The following is an 18,513-nucleotide window of genomic DNA, read 5'->3' as shown; positions in this document are numbered from 1 at the left end:
AATGGACACCTCCTTTGCTGACTGAAAAGCTGATGCCCTGTCTTTGCAGTAGCCCAGCATCTGCAGATGCTTTACTGAAACCATTTGTATCTTCACTTTGTTTGTGCCTGAATCCCAACTAATTAACTAATTACCACAGTTAATATGGCTACAGCCTGAGGCTGGGCAGTATGATGTAAGGACTCAGGTTCAAGCCTCTGGAGCCCACCTGCAGGGGGGAAGTTTCATGAGCCATAGAGCAGTGTAACAGGTGTCTCTCCCTCACTTCTCAGTTTCTCTATGTTCTGTCAAAAAGAAAGGAAAGGAGGGAGGGAGGGTGGGAGGGTGGGAGGAAGAGAAAAAATGAGTGGTATCATGATGGTGAAGATACTGGGCCCCAGCAATAACCGTGGTATACCCTACCCTCCAACAAAGAATTTTGGAAAGTGGGATTGGAGAGATAGCTCACCAGTGGGGTGCCTGCCTTGCTGGCTTGCCCTTTGCTGACCCAGATGTGAGCCCCAGCACCACATAGAAGGTGCAGTGCTATGGAGGCAACTTAAATGCTGTGGTGTCTCTCCCTGATTTTTTCATTGTCTCTTTCATCTCTTTCTGAATGAGAAAATGGTCCAGGGTGGTGGAATTGTATGTATGAGACCCAGATACATGATGGAAGAGAGAGGGAGAGGGAGAGGGAGAAGGAGAAGAAGAGAGAGAGAGAAAAAGAGAGAATATGAATAGATGAATTTTGTAAAATTGAGTTGTCTTTTCTGTCTCTACTATATAGAGTTAAGTAAGAAATCATATAATTATTTAAAATATGGGAAGAAATCAAGGACCAGCAAACAAACCAGTTGCCGCAAATCTGTCACAATTTAATGGCAGGAATTGAAATAAATCTCACTGATACCTATTTATTGAATGATGAATGAATGAATGAATGAATGAATGGTGGCAACTTGGTTGGGTTCTAAGTATTCAATCAGCATTGTAATAAATAAAGTAAACCCATTAAGCATCCATGAATACCTACCTGTTTTGTCATGTCCAGCACTCCACTACTTCACACTGTCTTTTCCAGACAGAGACAGAACTAGAGATGAAGAGAGGGAAAGGAAGCCTAGCACCAGAATTGTTTTCCAGTGTGGTAAAGCCCGGGTTTGAACCTGGGTCACAGGCATGACAAAGCAGCTGTGTCTGAGCTAGTTTGCAGGCTGCCTAACTACCTGTTAAAGCTACTCCATTCTTTTATCACAAAGTAGGGGAAAATCTTTTTTCTGTCCAGTCAACTGAAAAAAGAAACCTCTTGATATGAACATATTTATTGGTCATTGTGGTCTAATAGTTTGATGTATTAACCCATTTTTGTACATGATCTTATTTTTTGGCTTGTATTTTGGGGAATGGGTTCCTTTTAAACATATATGAAGGCTAATTTTTTTTAATTGTTGTAGTTATTATTGTTATTCATGTCATTGTTGTTAGGACAGAGAGAAAGGGGGGGAGAGACAGGGGATAGAGGAAGGAAAGACAGAAAGGGGGAAAGAAAGATAGACACCTACATATCTGCTTCACCACCTGTGAAGTGACACCCCTGCAGGTGGGGAGCCAGGGCTGGAACCGGGATCCTTACACCTGTCCTTGAGTTTATGCCACCTGTGCTTAACCCACTGCACTACCGCCTGACTCCCCTGTGAAGGCTAATCTTAACAGCAACTCAACTGAAGTGGAGAAAGCATTATGCCAATGTAATAATATTTTCTTTTTGAGTTCAGAAACTATTATTTAATTTGGGTTAAACAGATAGGAACCAAGGTGCATAAATTAAAAGTCTTAATCTCTCATTCAATTATTTGAATAATTATTTTATTCAAAATAATTTTTTCTATTTCTAATATTAAAAGTTTGTATAAAGACTTCAATTTTGGGGCCAGGAGGTGGTGTACCTGGTTAAGCGCACATATTACAATGTGCAAGAACCCAGGTTCAAGCCTCTGGTCCCCACCTGCAAGGGGAAAGTTTCACAAGTGGTGAAGCCGGGCTGCAGGTGTCTCTCGGTCTCTTGTTCCTCTCTCTAACTCCCGCCTCTCTCAGTTTCGCTCTGTCTCTATGCAATAATAAATAAAAATTGAAAAAAAACAGACTTATTTTTTTTTAAAGAAGACTACACTTTTCATTTTCATTTAGAGATGATAGTAAGAGAGAGGTGAGCTTTTTTTTTTTCCTGCCACTTGGATTTTGTTGAGGCTTCATGCCTGTGCAAATTCTATCACTTCTGGAAGGTGGACTTCTTTTTCCACACAGAAGACAAGCCAGAGGGAAATGGAGAGGAAGGGGGGGGAAGGGGACAAGTGGAAAGAAAACTGCTCCACTACTGGTGAAGCTTCCCCTTTGCAATGCGCTCCCTTGATGATCCCTGGCTCGAGTCCAGATCCCTGCACATAGTATATAGCATGCCATCTACCAGCTGAGCTATCACCTGGTCCCACTTTCCGTTGATCCTTGGTTTCATTTTCTAGTCGATCATATACTGAGAAAGTCAGCTTTTATTACACTTTTAAAAGTTCATGATTCCACGAAACCATTTTGCATTATGGCTCAATACCTAAAAATTCCTGTTTAGATGAGAAAAAGCAGAATCACCTGAGAATTTGGACATGATAGATTTGACATGTTTCAGTACAAATATTTTTATTTAAATTCTTGCCAAGTTATCTGCAAAATAAATGCTAGCACTGGGTCTGGTGGTGGCACACCTAGTAGAATGAACACACACACACACACACACACACACACACACACACACTATCATGCTAGAAGACCTGGGTTCAAGTCTCTACTTGCAGAGGGAAGCTTCAGGAGTACTGGTAGTGGAGCATGCTGGTGTCTCTTCTCTGTCTCTGCCTCTCTTTTTAAATTATCTTTATTTATTGGATAGAGACAGCCATAAATTGTGAGGGAAGGGGATGATAGAGAGGGAGAGAGAGAGAAAGACACCTGCAACACTGCTTCATCATTTGCAAAGCTTTCCCCCTGCAGGTGGGGACTGGGACCAGGGACTTATACCTGGGTCCTTACACATTGTAACACATGCGCTCAACCAGGTGTGCCTCCACCTGGCCCCTTCTCTCTGTCTCTCTTTCCATCTATCTATCTCTCACCTTTATAAAAAAAATAATAATGGCTTCCCAGAGCAGCGAGGTCCTACTACTACAGAAGCCCAAGTTATAATCCTTATAACAACAACAAATACTTAAATTATATAAAAATTGAAAGAAATACTAGAATTTTGCAATTCATATTTTTGTGATGACATCATATTTATGTTTGGGTTAGATTTTTTTTTTTGCAAATGGTATTTCATGAAACTCTTCAACTTTTATTTCAGTTATTAACTGAATTTCAGTCATAGGACAGGTACTGCCATTTGTGCATGAAAAATGATTATTTCATTTAGTGACCTAAACACAGGTATTATATATTTGCCATTTTATAGAATTTTTATAAATTCCGATGCCTTAATCAAATCCTGTGTACTTGTTATAGTGTGTTAATCGCAAATAACTGTTAAACCCACACAGCAATGATTGCCCTCTGTATGCAATCTCTGAAAGACTCTATGCTAAAAAAAATAATAATTCCATGTTAATAGATACTAGCCGTAATAGACATGGTGAGGTAGGCATTTCATGTATATTAGTGCCTGAGACCGGTTCCTTCACAGCTTTTGGAGACAAATATTATGAATTATTATCATCATCATCACCATCCCGATTCTACATGAGGAGCTCAGCCATGAAAGATTGAATCACAGGGGCTGGCAGGTGGCTTACCTGGTATAATGCACACATGACTATGTGTGAGGACCTGGGTTTCAGCCCTGGCCAACCTCACAGGAGCTCCGACAGGAGAGAAGCTTTAGGAATGGTGTAGTGGTACTGCAGAGCCTCTCCTTTCTCTCTCTCTCTCTCTCTTCTCTGTCTCTCACCCTCTATCTTGAGGAGAGAAAAAAGAAAGAAAATGATGGCTGTTGGAAGCAGTAGAGTCATACAGGCATGGATTCTCAGTGATAACCCTAGTAGCAAAAAGAAAAAAAGGAAAGATTTGCCCAAGATCACAGAGTTGCTCAAATAGAGGTAGTTTGGGAGTTAAGATTCTTTTTTTTTTTTTTAATCTTTCCAAATACTGGAATGGAATTTGTTTGAAAAAATAAACAAACAAACAAACAAAAAAACCCACTATATCCCAAATTTATTTCTGTCTCTAACAGTGGGTATAGCATTAAATGAGATAGTTTACATTCAGTGATCACTTCCCCACAAAGGGCAAGGAGACTTCATTATTTATTCTTGATTCTCTAAGAATAAGTGAGCCCGGCACCTAGCATAGAGTTGTAGAGTAGACGCTTAGGAAATTCTTGTGAAATGGATGCTGAGATGGATTTTGTAGAGGTTCCGAAAGCAAACTGCATACACACAAGTCAAGTGTGTACATCGAGAGCAGTGACCCAGCAAATCAAAATCAGCCTGCAAGGGCAGATTTTCTAACCGAATGCCATGATTACAGAAGAAACCACAGAATGGCCACATGTCTCAGCCTGACTCCCAGAGACAAAATTCTGCTTCACAACAGAGGCATTTTCCCTTTGTTTACAGACAGTGGAATGTCTTTGGCAGGACTTGAATGATTCCACTTCAGCAGCCTTTTGACAAGCAAGTTTAGCAGTGGATGAGACCAACAATAGCAAATCCACAATGAAAAGTTCACTCGCAAGTCAAGCCCAGATATTTCATTTGAATACTTTACTTGGCAGCCCAACAGGGGCTTCTCTGAACAATCATTGGAGAATTGGACGTGATGTTAGGGGAGGAGAGCTCACTCAGGGAGCACTTCTGGGGAACATCTTTTGCTGAGCAGATACTGGGGCCCAGGTGTGGCTGAATGTTGTTGGGTCTTGTGTTTGGGAGTCCTTGATATGCCTTGCCTTCTTGGGTCTTTGGGCATTCATATTGAATATTAAAATGTGAATGGGGACTGGAGAAATGACTTTGGATTGAAAGGGGAGTAGAAATAAGTTTCAGTTATATTTTTCCCACAGTCTAGTTTGGTGACTTTGGGCAACTTACATCACCTTCTGCATTCTCAGGAAGTACAGGAGTCAGACTGTCTGCTCTGATTGAACATCCAGGTCAGGTCAGGCTCATACCTGATTCACATTGGTTTTGTCAGTTCTAATTAGACAGTGTTTTTTTTTTCCTTTGCAAGTTGTATATTTGCATGAAGATTGTATAGATGACTATTCATAGTTGGGCAAGGGGCTGATTCATGTTCTCAGTGGAGGCATATATACATTTGAGGTAGGATCATAAAAATATTCTGTATGCAGCCCTGATAGCCCTACCAAATCATTAAAAATTGGGGCGAGCTGGTGGCTTAACCTAGTAGACCATATACATTACCATGTGCAAGGACCCAGGTTCAAGCCCCTACTACCTACTTGCAGAAGGTGAAGTGTGGGGAACTAGAGGTATCTTTCTTTCTCTCTGTCTCTCTCTCTCTCCTCCTCTCTTTCTCTACCAAAGGAGGGGGGAATGACCACTGGAAACATGGAGTTGTACAGTCACAGAGCTCCAGTGATAACTCTGGTGGCAAATTAATAATAGTAATAATAATAATAAAATTGCCCCACATGTTCCCAACATATCCATGAAGGATTCCCTTCATGCTCACCAAGAATATCCCTCCACTTAAGAGTGATGTTATCATTGACTTTGCTTAAGGATGCCCTCACCTGCATATAAGTGGGTATCAGAACAAATTCTCACCACCCCCGAGACTCTGGTGGTGGGTGAAGTGACGTTCTATAAAGGTAGAGGTGTGAATTTACAGTCCTCAAATTTAATAACCAGTATTAAGTCAGTTACATTAAGATACATTTTGTAAGTTTAAAAATAACGTGACAATTGTGTCAAGGGCCACTAAGTGAATCTTTCTTGTCTTTGACCACAGGCATATGCTATGATGTTGTCGCTGTCCGACAAAGAGTCCCTCCACTCCGCGTCCCATGGCTCTGCCAATGTGTGGCACAGCATGGCCAGGGCAGCGGCAGAGTCTGGTGCCATCCAGTCCATAAGCCACGTATGACATGGCCAAGGCTGACCAGCCGGCGTGGGACCAAGTCCACGCATAGCATGGCTCTCCACAGAGGACTGTTGAAAAAAGACTGCTGAGCAGAATGCCTTAGAAACCTGAAGGGTCACTCATCCAAAGTCTGGTGACCTTAAACTGAATGATGGAGAAAAAAAAAAAAAAGAAAAAAGAAACTATTTATTCTCGAATATTTTGTTTTGCACAGCAAAGGCAGCTGCTGACTTCTAGAGAATCAAGGCGACTTAAGAATGACTCAAAGAATGGGGAGAACTTGCTGGACAGACAGTGCCTGTCCTTTTTACCTGGGGGGGGGAGACCCTCTGGGTGGTGAATGAGGGGGTGAGAGATGTCAGCATTACTATGAACCAACACTCCGTAGGAAGCAAACTCTTCTTTTTGTAAAAGATCACTTGTTACGTTGATTTGGGAACAGTTGCTTTGGATTACAGATTTCTTTCTTTTGTCTTTGTTAACGTTTTATGTAATTTAACCTTTTGGAGATGGAAATAGTTGGATGAAATGCACACTCAGTAATTCTAGAAACTGATAACAGGGAGTACTTATTGCCCTCTTCTCCCCCACCCTGTAATCTTTGCCTTCTTTAAGTCCATTTGTTTAAAACTAGGGGGATGAGGGTATGTGAATATTGTAAACTATGGATGTTCAAAGAGGTCCAGTCAGTGAAGTGACTTTTTTTTCATCATCAGGACTGCTAAGCCACTACACTAATGCAACATTTGCCAAATCCTTGTAATAACATCTTCATTTTAGACAATCATGTCACTGTTTCTTCTTTTTTTGTGTTGCGTGTATCATGTATTTATTTGTTGGCAGGCTATTGTTTGTTGATGGAAAAGAGCACTGTTCCAGGCAGCCACTACCTTCTGTCTCGGGCACATCCTTCTCTGAATCGCAAGGACCAAGGTGACCAACCTGTGTGGGTTGTGCCAGACAACCTTTGGCTTTTCTTAACATTCCTTTTTTGTTGTTGTTGTTTTGTTTTATTTTGTTTTCCATCTTAAGGAGATAAATATGAATAGGTGCAACTTAGTTTTTTTTCCCATAATACTGAAATCGATTCGACTGTATAAACGATTATAATTTCTTTCATGGAAGCATGATTCTGATTAAAAACTGTACCCCATATTTTACACTGCTTGTCTGCAAGCTTGTGCGATGTTATGTTCATGTTAATCCTATTTGTAAAATGAAGTGTTCCAGACATTATGTTTAAAAAGAGAGAGAGTGTGGAAGAGAGAGAGAGAGAGAGAGAGAGAGAGAGAAGTAAACAACAGACTGTATTTCATTTACTTGGCCTTTTATTGGGGCACCAGATTTGTTTTTCTTTTTCTTTTCTTTATTATTTTTTTCTTGTTTTTGTCTTTTGTAATCTCATTTTGAAATAATCGGCAAGTTGAGGTACTTTCTTCAAATGCTTTGTACAATATAAACTGTTATGCCTTTCAGTGCATTACTATGGGAGGAACAACTAAAAATAAAGACTTACCAAAAAAAAAAAAAGTGATTTTTTTTTCAGTGTGTGGTATTTTTCCTTCTCATGCCATTTTTGTTTCCCCTTTGGAGCCATTGATAATAAAGATAGGCTGTCTGGAGGCCTTAATGTCTTGATGGATGTGTAGGACACGTTTGTGTTTTATAGAGATGCCACTGGCATAGCCTTTGACCCATGGGAAGCTGGAGCATCTCTCCTTCATTGCTCTGAACTTCCTCGCTGTGATGTAAAGTCAGGGCCCACTCTGCTGTGCCCTGGTGTCTCTCCATGCTCCACGTTGGCAATTCGCATTGTAGGAAGGATAGAAAGTGACCTACAGCTATTCTCTCTTTTTTTCTTTTCTTTTCTTTTCTTTTCTTTTCTTTTCTTTTCTTTTCTTTTCTTTTCTTTCTTCCTTTTTTTTTTTTTTTTTTACCACCCAGGTTATTTCTGGGGCTTAGTGCCTGCATGATGGCTCTACCAACCCTGGAAGCCTTTTTTTTCTTTCTTCATTTATGATAGAGTATGAGAGAAATAGGGAAAGAGAAACAGAAATACACCTGCTACACTGCTTCACCACTCCTGAAGCACCATGCCTCCCCCCATGGGGATCAGAGGCTTGAGCCCTTGTGCTCTCCTCAATGTGCCACCATTGCTGCCCCTCTATTCACATCATATACTCCCTGCCAAGAAGTGAATTATTTCTTAATTTTCTTTCAGTTACATACACAAATAGTGATAACTGATTCAGAAGGAAAAGAAAAAGGAAAAAAAAAACTACTTTCCTGGGTTTCTTGTATATCTTTGGACACGAAAATATCACTTTTTCAGTTAAAATGAGTATAGATATTGGGTGTAAAACAAGTTTTGAGTGTCCTTTCTTGATATGTGGTTTGAAAAAAAAATCTATACCTTGCTCCGAATTCTTCTTCAAAATAATCATAGATTTTTCCCCATATCCCATGAGGCTTTAAATTTTTTTTTTGTAATTTTCTAGTTATTTTATAATGGTTTGCAAGATTATATGATTACAAGGGTATCATGCCACACCACACCCATGACCAAAGTTCTGTGCCCCTCCACCATAAACTTGGTAATTCTTAAAAAGGCTTAGGAAGAGTTTGACCACCTATTTTTATTCTTTTTCCTTTTTTTTTTGTAAGTTCATGCGTTTCAATTCTCTGGATCCCAAATCCAGAGAATTGAAGGGAAGCCATCCAGTAGTTGTTCGGCTTCTTTACTCACAGCATTAGCCCTAACCCCCTCTAGGTCTATACACTTTGTTGCTAAGAATACAATATCTTGATAAATCCTCTAGTGTGGTAGAAATGATGGCTGTATCTTTTGCTCTTTGGATATAAAATCTGTTGTTCTAGAATATGGTTATCCCAATTTTGGTCAATTGTAAAGGACTTAACAGGGCCTGAAGAATAAATATGACATGCAGAAATAGTTTCATGTTTATTCCTTGGGTTTTTATTACTATTATTCATTCTTAATAGTACCAGATACACAGTCTCTTCATATACTTTGAATTGGAATTGAGTATGTGGGTTCTAAATGTATTTATCATTGATTTATTTAAGACAGAGGTTGAGGGAGAAAGTGAGAGAAACTGCAATGCTGAAACTTCCTTCAGTGAGGCGGGAACTGGACTTGAAACTAGGCTGCACCGCTTGACAAAAGAACACACTATTTCTTTCTTTTTTTTTTTAAAGATTTTATTTATTTATGAGAAAGATAGGGGAGAGAGAGAAAGAACCAGACATCACTCTGGTACATGTGCTGCCAGGGATTGAACTCAGGACCTCATGCTTGAGAGTCTAGTGCCTTAGCCACTGCGCCACCTCCTGGACCACAAGAACACACTATTTCTAAGAGTGAGGAGGGGGAGGTGGTTATAGAGAAACCAGAGCACTTTTCATCATATAGGGAGCTGAGGATTAAACCAAGAAGCTCACACCTGCAAGGCATAGACTTTGTCCCCTGAACTACTTCCACAACTGCAAAATACTGATCAAAACAAAACAGTAATAATTCACGCACCAGAAAAGAACAGTCACAAAATATATGAAGCTCTAAGACTGATCTTTAAAGAAGAATCTCCTACTTGGAACTTAAGAATGGCATGACCTGAGAATGTTACTATCTGCAGCATTGCTGGCATTCTTTGTTTTCAAGAATAGACCTATCAATTTTGAATCAATTCAAATACTGCCAGTGGGCCTGGATTCTTGTTAGATTTATCTGAACACAACAGTTCAGTTGTTTGCTAATATTCAGTCCCTCAAAATTCCAAAAGATGCCAAACCCTTTCATTTCTGCTCCCCCCTGCCCCTACCCCCATTCTTCTAGCCAGCATCTTGCTACTGTATTTGCAAGATGAAAGTCTGGGTTTATTTGACTTCCAGCTCCATCATTTTACTGACCTCAAGTGTCACATTCTTCCCTAAGTTTCATCTGGGAAACCAGAGTGGTAGTATTTATGTTCCATACTACTGCACTGGATTTGTGTGAATGCCTAAAAGTGTCTTTTGATTATTTTTTATACATTTGATAACAATTCCTATGCAAAGAATTTTGTAGCTTTTTATGGTTCTAAGAAAATAGAATATATGTGTAGTTTCATACAGACACACAAACACCATGCTAAGAGCAACTTTTAGAATATCATAAAACTCTGTTCTACACCAAATGGCAATGGAAATTAATTTTTTTGGGGGGGAGGCAATGTGAATTTTTTTTATCACTTTTTGGTGGGGTGCACTCAACCAGGTGTACCATTACCCAGTCCCTAACACAATTTATAATTGCTTAAACTTGGAAGAAACCCAGATGTCCAACAATAGACAAGTGGCTGAGAAAGTTGTGGTCTATATACACAATGGAATACTAATCAGCTGTTAAATATTATGAAGTCATATCTACCTCATCTTAGATGGAGCTTGAGAGAATCTTGTTAAGTGAGATTAGCCAAAAGGAGAAAGATGATCTCACTCATAGAACTTAAGAAACAAGGGAAGGAATGGGAAACACAAAGTAACATGTAAGAGATATTTCTTGAACAACTTTGCATCTTTAGAAAAATACAGAAACCTTCGTCATTTGAAAAGTTGAGGCAGATGTATCATGATTGAGAGCTCTCATAATATTCAAGGATGTACCTAGGGAGATAATTCAGCTTGTAGAACATTGGAATTACATGACCAAGGTGCATGGTCAGATCCCTAATGCCACTTGTACTGGAATGATGCTTTGTCAATTTTTTCCTCTTCTTTTCCTTCTCCTCTTCTACTTCTTTCGTCTTCCTTCTCCTACTTCTCCTACTCTCCTCTTTCTCTCTTTCTCCCCTTCTTCTTCTACTCCTCCTTCTCTTCTTCATCCTCCTATCTCTCTCATATGTAATAAAACAAATATTTATACAAATTAAGAACATTTAAATGTAAAGAGCAGTCAAGTTTATTTTCAGGTAACAATGATTACCCAATTTTATTTCTACTGAGAATAAATCAGATGAGCTACCTATTTTTAAATAGTCTGTTATGTCGCTATTGCACTGGGAAAGTGTATACCACAGCAGTATTTCTGCTTCACAAATGAGGTTATTGGAGCTCAGAGAATTTAAAAGGTTATCTGGCTGGTAACTTACTGGCTGAATATTCAGGGGATATCTGCTTCCTCAGATCAGTATAACCAAGAGCCTCAGACACCTTGTGCCAGGTTCAAGTAAAGGCCTCAAAAAAGGAACATTCTGGGGAGTCAGGCAGTTGTGCAGCGAGTTAAGCACACATGGCATGAAGCGCAAGGACCAGCTTAAGGATCCCAGTTCAAGCCCCTGGCTCCCCACCTGCAGGGGAGTTGCTTCACAGGCAGTGAAGCAGGTCTGCAGGTGTCTATCTTTCTCTCCCCCTCTCTGTCTTTCCCTCCTCCTTCCATTTCTCTCTGTCCTAACAATGACAACATCAATAACCACAACAATAACTACAACAACAATAAAAAAATCAACCAGGGCAACAAAAGAGAAAGTAAATAAAAAATTTAAAAAAAACTAGAACAATAAAAAAGGAACATTCTGAATATGACCATACTTTCTGCATAACAGGAAAAGTAGCAACAGTTAGAGGAAGGGACACAAATTTTGGTAACCTCAAGGGACACCAAAGCTATAGCATGAAAGTACGTGCAGAATTAGACCTACTCAATACAATAACTGAAAATTCATTTCTAAGTCACACCTACACCTATTACTATTTCTGAACGTCCTTGTTTCGTCTTTTCTCTCTGGTCCTGATGGAATTGGAGTTCAGAATCCTCTGGTCTTCTTTGCCTAACATTTCTTCTCCTCTGGGAATATGGACCAAAATTCATTATGGGGTACAGAAGGTAGGAGTTCTGACTTCTCTAGTTGCTTTTCTACTGGACGTGTGTGTTGGCAGGTTGATCCATATCCCCAGCCCGTTTCTATCTTTCCCTAGTGGGGTAGCTCTCTAGGTAGGTGAGGGTCCAGAACTCACTGATGAGGTTGTCTGCCCAGAGAGGTCAGGATGAATCCTAGTTAGCATCTGCAACTTGGTGGCTGAAAGGCAGTAAGATATAAAGCAGGGCAAAGTGTTTAATAAAAAGGAACCAAAAAGTAGGAATATAGCAGATGAGATTAGCGGTCCTGGGGTAGAAAGAAGCTAGGAAGTCTATTTTAGGTATGTTCCTGGGGCCTTATGACTAGACATTTTTGTCTAAGCTTTATGAATAACATTCAGGTGAACTAAAAATATTGTCAGATGGTGTCAGATATGAGAATGGAACTATAAAGCTGGATTAGGACAGAGAGTAGCTCCCAAACTTGAAGTATATAACTACAATTAACTGTCTACCCCATCAATCTGACCCAGGGCCCTTAACTATTCATATTTAGCACAGGAACATGTGTAACCTCTGAAACCCTGTCAATCTGATCTCTGAGTCATGATCCCAGCTGGGAACATTCTAGGCTGCACTCATTTCAGGACCAGTCCTACTTGAGTGGCAGAGTAGAACAACCCAATCTCTCTTTAGTAAGTGGAGCAGTCCTTACCAGTGTGAGCAAGGTTCTATAGAGACTCACAAGAGGGTCTAACATGACATTCCTGATAGAAGTGACCAGTGATGATGGAGATAGAGATCTACTAGAGGTCTCAGCCCATAGTATTCCATGAGTAAGGCCCCAGATGATGGAGTGGCCTGGTATTAACCAAAAAAAAGGCCATCATTAAGTGAGCCAGTCTCTTGCCCTTATCCAGCTTTTATGTAAGGAGTTTAGACTTTCTCCTAGTTGTTAAAAGCACTTGTATCCAAACTGGTTGAAAAGTTGACCAGGAGCAGTGAAATAACATAACTGGGAACCAGAATATACAAAGAAAATGTTGTGTGCTAGTAAGAGAAATCCATACCAGTGGACCCCAGACCTTGATGAGAAACCTCACTCAGGGACTAGGAAAGCTGAGGGAAGTCAAGGACTGCTGTCCTTCCACATAAACCCTTGACCTCACTTTTTGTTTGTTTGTTTACTACCAGAGCACTGCTGCTCATCTCTGATTTCTGGAGGTATGGGGGATTGAACATGGGACTTTGGAGCCTTGTGTCACTTATATCCAAACTGGTCTTAGGTTTATGGGGTGTGGCCTCAAGTGAGGAAAGAAATACACCTAGGGTTTTAGTATGGTCTAGCTAGCCTTAAGTTTTACTGCATTTACTTGTTTGATGATTCTAATAAAAGTTGTCACAGGGACAATATTTGTCCTTTATTCAATATGTATTTGCCAGTATGTCTCTTGGCCACTTATATACAGTGTTTTTTCTAATACTTCTTCTCTTGATCCTCTACCCTGTTATACTGCATCTCCTGATTTCAAGTAAATCAATACAACCAGTGCCACCATGCCATGTTATGCCACCACTACCTCTTCACTTCTGATTGTATCCAGAGATACCAAATCTGATATGTCAACCTCTCAACTCCAATAATCTGATGAGATCTTTCCTAACACAAGGGACTATTTAATTCCATTTTATATGGTGCTATCTCTAACAAAGTTACAGGTCCTAGATATACCCTAGGGCCTAGGGTACTGAGTTCATGTAGAAACCTATCTATAAAGTAGGAGTAACTATATACCTCAAAGTAAAAGTACTTAATAGCCTTCTGTGATTAGACTTAGGCCTAATAAGCTCAGCAAGCAAGTAGAAAGGCCTACATAAGGCACCATAAATTCCCTAATCAAATATTTAATACTTAGGCCTCTTCTCATACTCCTAACTTTACTTCCCTCAATCACTCTATCTACTCAACTAACTACACAAAAGAAAGTAAGAGACATCATCTAATCTCTTCTGACAGCATCAGCATTACTGTCACCCTTTGATAATCTAGTAGACTTAACATTTAACTTGTTGGTTAGGTTGTGTAAGGTTTTTTTTTTTTATTTGTTTATGTTTTCCTTTTGCTTATCTATAGTTTTACATTATCTCAAAACAATCGAGTTACTTTATTAAATAATGAAATCAATTAAAGGAAAACCATCCTGTTTCTTCCAAGTTAAATAAGCAGTCAAAGAGGGAAATTTTGTCTGAAAGAGTGCTGGAGGTGTGTTTAATGAGGTTGACTTATCACACAAGTGAGAACTAGAGAGAGAACCTTTGACCAAGGCTCAATATCTTAAGCCTTATTTGGATTCAAGCTCAAGCTCCCAGAGTCCCTCCAGCATAAACCATCGCAGTGATGAGTCCAGACCAGTATAAGTACAATGGTCTGAGATCCTGACCCACAAGGGTATTCAAGACCTTCTCTAATAAATTTAGGCGAGATGGCCTCCAAAATGTCCCTAAATAGGCTCAGCATCAGAGGCTCTAGAACTAATTCATACACATTTTAAAAAATGGTGTTTATTGATGTACTCACTTTGGTAAACAAACTGGGAGGGAAAGGGAGATAGAGAGAAAGAGAGACACCTGCAGTACTACATCGTGAACACTTTGTGAAGTTTCCCTCCTGCAGGTGTGAACTGAGGGCTTGAACACTCTCCTCTTACCCCCAATTCACTTCCCTCAAACCCTTCATCTAGTCAGCTAAGTACACAAAAGAGAGGAAGAGACATCTTCTAATCTCTTCTGACAGCATCAGCATTATTGTCACCCTTTCATAATCTTTAGTAGACTAATAGTTTACTTGTTGCTTAGGTTATGGATAACTTCTTACTTGTCTTTTTCCTCCTTTTGCTCATTTTATTTTATTGGATAGAACATAGAGGAATCAAGAGGAGAGGGGAAGGTAGAGAGGGAGAGAGAGAGTAGCTAGGCCCTTGCTCAGGGAAATTTGTGTACTTCACCAAAGTGCACCACCACTCGGCCCCTCATTTGTTTATATTACCCACAAAAAGAAACTCTGCCTTTAAGGCAACCAACTCAGTCTACCTGTTTCTCAGACACTGAACCAGATGAATTTCTTTTTCATTTTGAAGTTCTAACTACTCATTAGAAATGGTGCTCCTAGCAAGGATCCTGGTTTGAGCCCCTGGCTCCCCACCTGTGGGGGTGGGGGTGGGGGGTCACTTCACAGGCAGTAAAGCAGGTCTGCAGATGTCTATCTTTCTCTCTTACTCTCTGTCTCACCCTCCTCTCTCAATTTCTCTCTCTCCTATGCAACAACAACAATATCAACAACAACAATAGCAACAACAATAGAACAATATTGGGAAATTGTGCAGATGTGGTAGAGCTTGGCAGGGCCCACAAACCACCTTATTTCCATGCTAGTATTATTATCTACATACCAATCTTCTGCTTTGTCTTAACATCTGACTAAAGGTCTCCTTCCTAAGTCCCTGCAGGGTATTTGCTAATTCCTGTCAACTGTATCCCTGGCAACAGTTGCTAGGGAAGCCCCTACCATTTCCAGCCCTTCCCACTTGTGGTATTATAAAAGCCACTTCCGTTTCTGGTTTTTCTTCCACATCCTGACCTAGAGGAGGTCAGATGTGCAGACCAGAAGGCTGACACCGGCTATTGCGGCTGGCTCTATGTGGCTTAACCCGCTACACTCACGCAGACTCTGGGGCTCCCGCATGAATAAAGATTTGTATTGCTACCGCCACGAGCTTGGTTCCTGAGTCATCTATCGCCCACGTCACTGAGTGAGTAGCAGCCTAGGCTGAGTCCAGTCGAGTTCTCTCCAACCCAGAGAGCACGTCCCGGGAAGAGGCACCATGACGCTAGCCTGGCAGAACAAAGCCTCCAGGAGCATGGATTCCTAGTGCAGGGACTAAGAGGTGCTCCTTTCACTAACTGGATGGCTATGAGCTTATACAGGAAAGAATAAATTCATCAAAAGTATCTCCCAAATAAATCAAAATGAAAATAATAATAATACTTGCAATTTGACATCTCAGAAAGAAAAAATGATTCTTAATAATTTTCCTTCATTCCTTTACAGGTGAGAATGTTGGCTTCTTCCAATTATCTTTTCTGGGCAGCAGCAACATCTGCAACTCAGGGTGAATAAATCAGAACAAAGAATTTGAGAGACTTGGAAGAAATAAGAAGGTCACAAAAGCTACCAGGAGGTTGGCAAGGAATGTGACCTTGTCAAGAATGATCTCCTCACCACCACTACCACTGAAGTCATTCCTGCCTGGGAGAGTCACATTTCTTTCACTTAATGATAATGACCAGGAGGAGTGACCTGTATGTCATTTAAACTTTAATATTACTGTGAATTAGTGAATTCAAACCTTTTCTTTGTGGTAATGTTGGCACGGGTGATTTCATGGCTAGGTCATGCACAGGGTGCAGAGGAACTAGGTATGGGACAGTGGCAACATGGATGTTAAGTCCACTTGGGAAGTGAGTGTCATAGATGTGGATATTGTGATAATCCCAACAGATCCTAAGATCCTGTTATCACTGACTTGGTGATAATTCCAGCTGATGGAAAGTTGGGGACCGCTCAGTGCAAGCACCTCAGCTGGCAAAAAGGTGGGAGCAAAGGAAAAAGTGAGAACAGATAACCTGGTTCCATCTAACTGGGATCCACAAATGGTTCTGACAACTGTCTGACTCCTCAGCTGAAGCTATGCAGGCATCCAGTGAGACCCAAACGGAGATACCTGCAGAGCTTTGGCAGCATCCTGTCAGCCATCTTTATCAGACACATCTGAGGACCTTTCCCCTACCCACTACCAGAAGTGGCCTCTCCTCTCTGGGCATGGAAGCAAAGAGGAATTCTCCACATCTCAGTGGCATGTGAGCACAGGCTGCTGTTTCCATCCTGAGCCCCAATTTATTGGAGTATACAAAGTGGGAAAGAACTGTTTCTGGGATGAGGAGACAGCATGTTGGTTATGCAGAAGAATCTCATGCCTAAGACTCTGAGATTCCAGGTCAACTCCCAACACCACCATCAGCTAGAGCTGAGTAGGGGAGTAGGGCTCTGGTTTCTCTCCCGCCCCCTCATTAAAATAAAATGTTTTTGCACCACCAGGGAGAATTACCATTGCTACTCAGAGCCTACATAATCACCACACATCTTTTCTTTTTTCTTTGGGTGAGAGATAGGGAAAGATAGGAAAGAGAGAGAGAGAGAGACCTGCACCACAGCTCCACCACTCATGGAACTCCCCCTGCAGACAGAGACCAGGGACTTTAGCCCAAGTCCTCTTTCATATAATATATGCATTCTATGAAGTGACCCACCGCCTGTTGTTTCTCCCGCCCCCCTCCCCTCCCTTCTCCTCCTCCTCTTTCTCTTATACCTCTTTCTTCTTCTCTTTCTCCTCCTCCTCCTCTTTCTCCTTCTCCTTCTCCTCCTCCTCCTCCTCTTTCTCCTTCTTCTCCTCCTCCTCCTCTTTCTCCTTCTTCTCCTCCTCCTCTTCCTCCTTCTCCTCTTTCTCCTTCTCCTCTTCCTCCTCCTCTTTCTCCTCCTCCTCTTCTTCCTTCTCCTCTTTCTCCTTCTCCTCTTCCTCCTCCTCTTTCTCCTTCTTCTCCTCCTCCTCCTCCTCTTTTTCCTTCTTCTCCTCCTCTTCCTCCTCCTCCTCTTTCTCCTTCTTCTTCTCCTCCTCCTCCTCTTTCTCCTCCTCCTTCTCCTCCTCCTCCTCCTCCTCCTCCTCCTCCTCCTCCTCCTCCTTTTTTCTTGTCACTAGGGCTATCACTCAGGCTCAGTGCTGGCACTATGAATCCAGCATGTCCAGTGGTAATTTTTTTTCTCTTTCTTTCATTCATTCTTTCTTTCCTATTCTTGATAGGACAGAGAGAAATTGAGAGGGGAAGGGAGATAGAGAGGGAGAAAGAAAAATAGACACCTGCAGGCCTGATTCACCACTCGTGAATCACCCCCTACAGGTGGGTAACACAGGCTTGAACCCAGGTCCTTGAATATGGTACTGTGTGTCCTTGAATATGTTTAACCAGGTTCTCCACTGCCTGGCCTTCTTTTTATTTCTCTTTCTCTTCCTCTTGGCCTCCTCTTTCTCCTCCTCCTCCTCCTCTTTTATTTTCCCCTTCTCCTCCTCCTTCTTTCCTTCCCCTTCTCCTCTCTCTCTGTCCCACATCAAAATCTCACCTATCCTGTTTAATACATTTTTGACCAATGAAGATTATGCTTGGTCTCTTTACTTGTGTATTTTTTTTTTTCTAATAGAAAGGAGTTTTGGTGCTGGAGAGATGTTAGAGAATTACTAGCTCTAGCTTGAAATTTACCTTCTAGAGAAATAAATGGAAGAGGCCAGGCAGTGGTGTATCCAGTTGAGTGCACACATTACCATGTGTGAGAACCTGGTTTTGATCTGATTTGGCCCCCACATATAGGAGGGGGGAGTGTTAAGGAGCAATGAAGCAGGTCAGCAACTGTCTCTTCTCATTCCCGC

At 41.0% G+C, this 18,513-nt stretch overlaps 1 protein-coding gene across 10 annotated transcripts in view; it reads left to right on the top strand.

Moving 5' to 3' along the window:
• Positions 1 to 9,071, top strand: part of MECOM (MDS1 and EVI1 complex locus) — a 750,632-nt gene extending 741,561 nt beyond the window's left edge. For 9 of the 10 annotated variants that reach the window (XM_060171922.1, XM_060171927.1, XM_007522952.3 and 6 more), the window contains one exon: positions 5,989 to 9,071. In XM_060171922.1, coding sequence (XP_060027905.1) covers positions 5,989 to 6,123 — 135 coding nt within the window. In that variant the 3' untranslated portion in view covers positions 6,124 to 9,071. The remainder of the gene's footprint in view (positions 1 to 5,988) is intronic. The other variant, XM_060171924.1, reaches the window with a different exon arrangement.
• The last annotated feature ends 9,442 nt before the right edge of the window (positions 9,072 to 18,513 follow it).

This window comes from Erinaceus europaeus, chromosome 14 (assembly GCF_950295315.1).
Source record: "Erinaceus europaeus chromosome 14, mEriEur2.1, whole genome shotgun sequence".
Lineage (NCBI taxonomy): Eukaryota > Metazoa > Chordata > Mammalia > Eulipotyphla > Erinaceidae > Erinaceus > Erinaceus europaeus.
The sequence above is the reverse complement of the archived record's forward strand: the minus strand, read 5'-3'. Positions and strand labels throughout refer to the sequence as shown.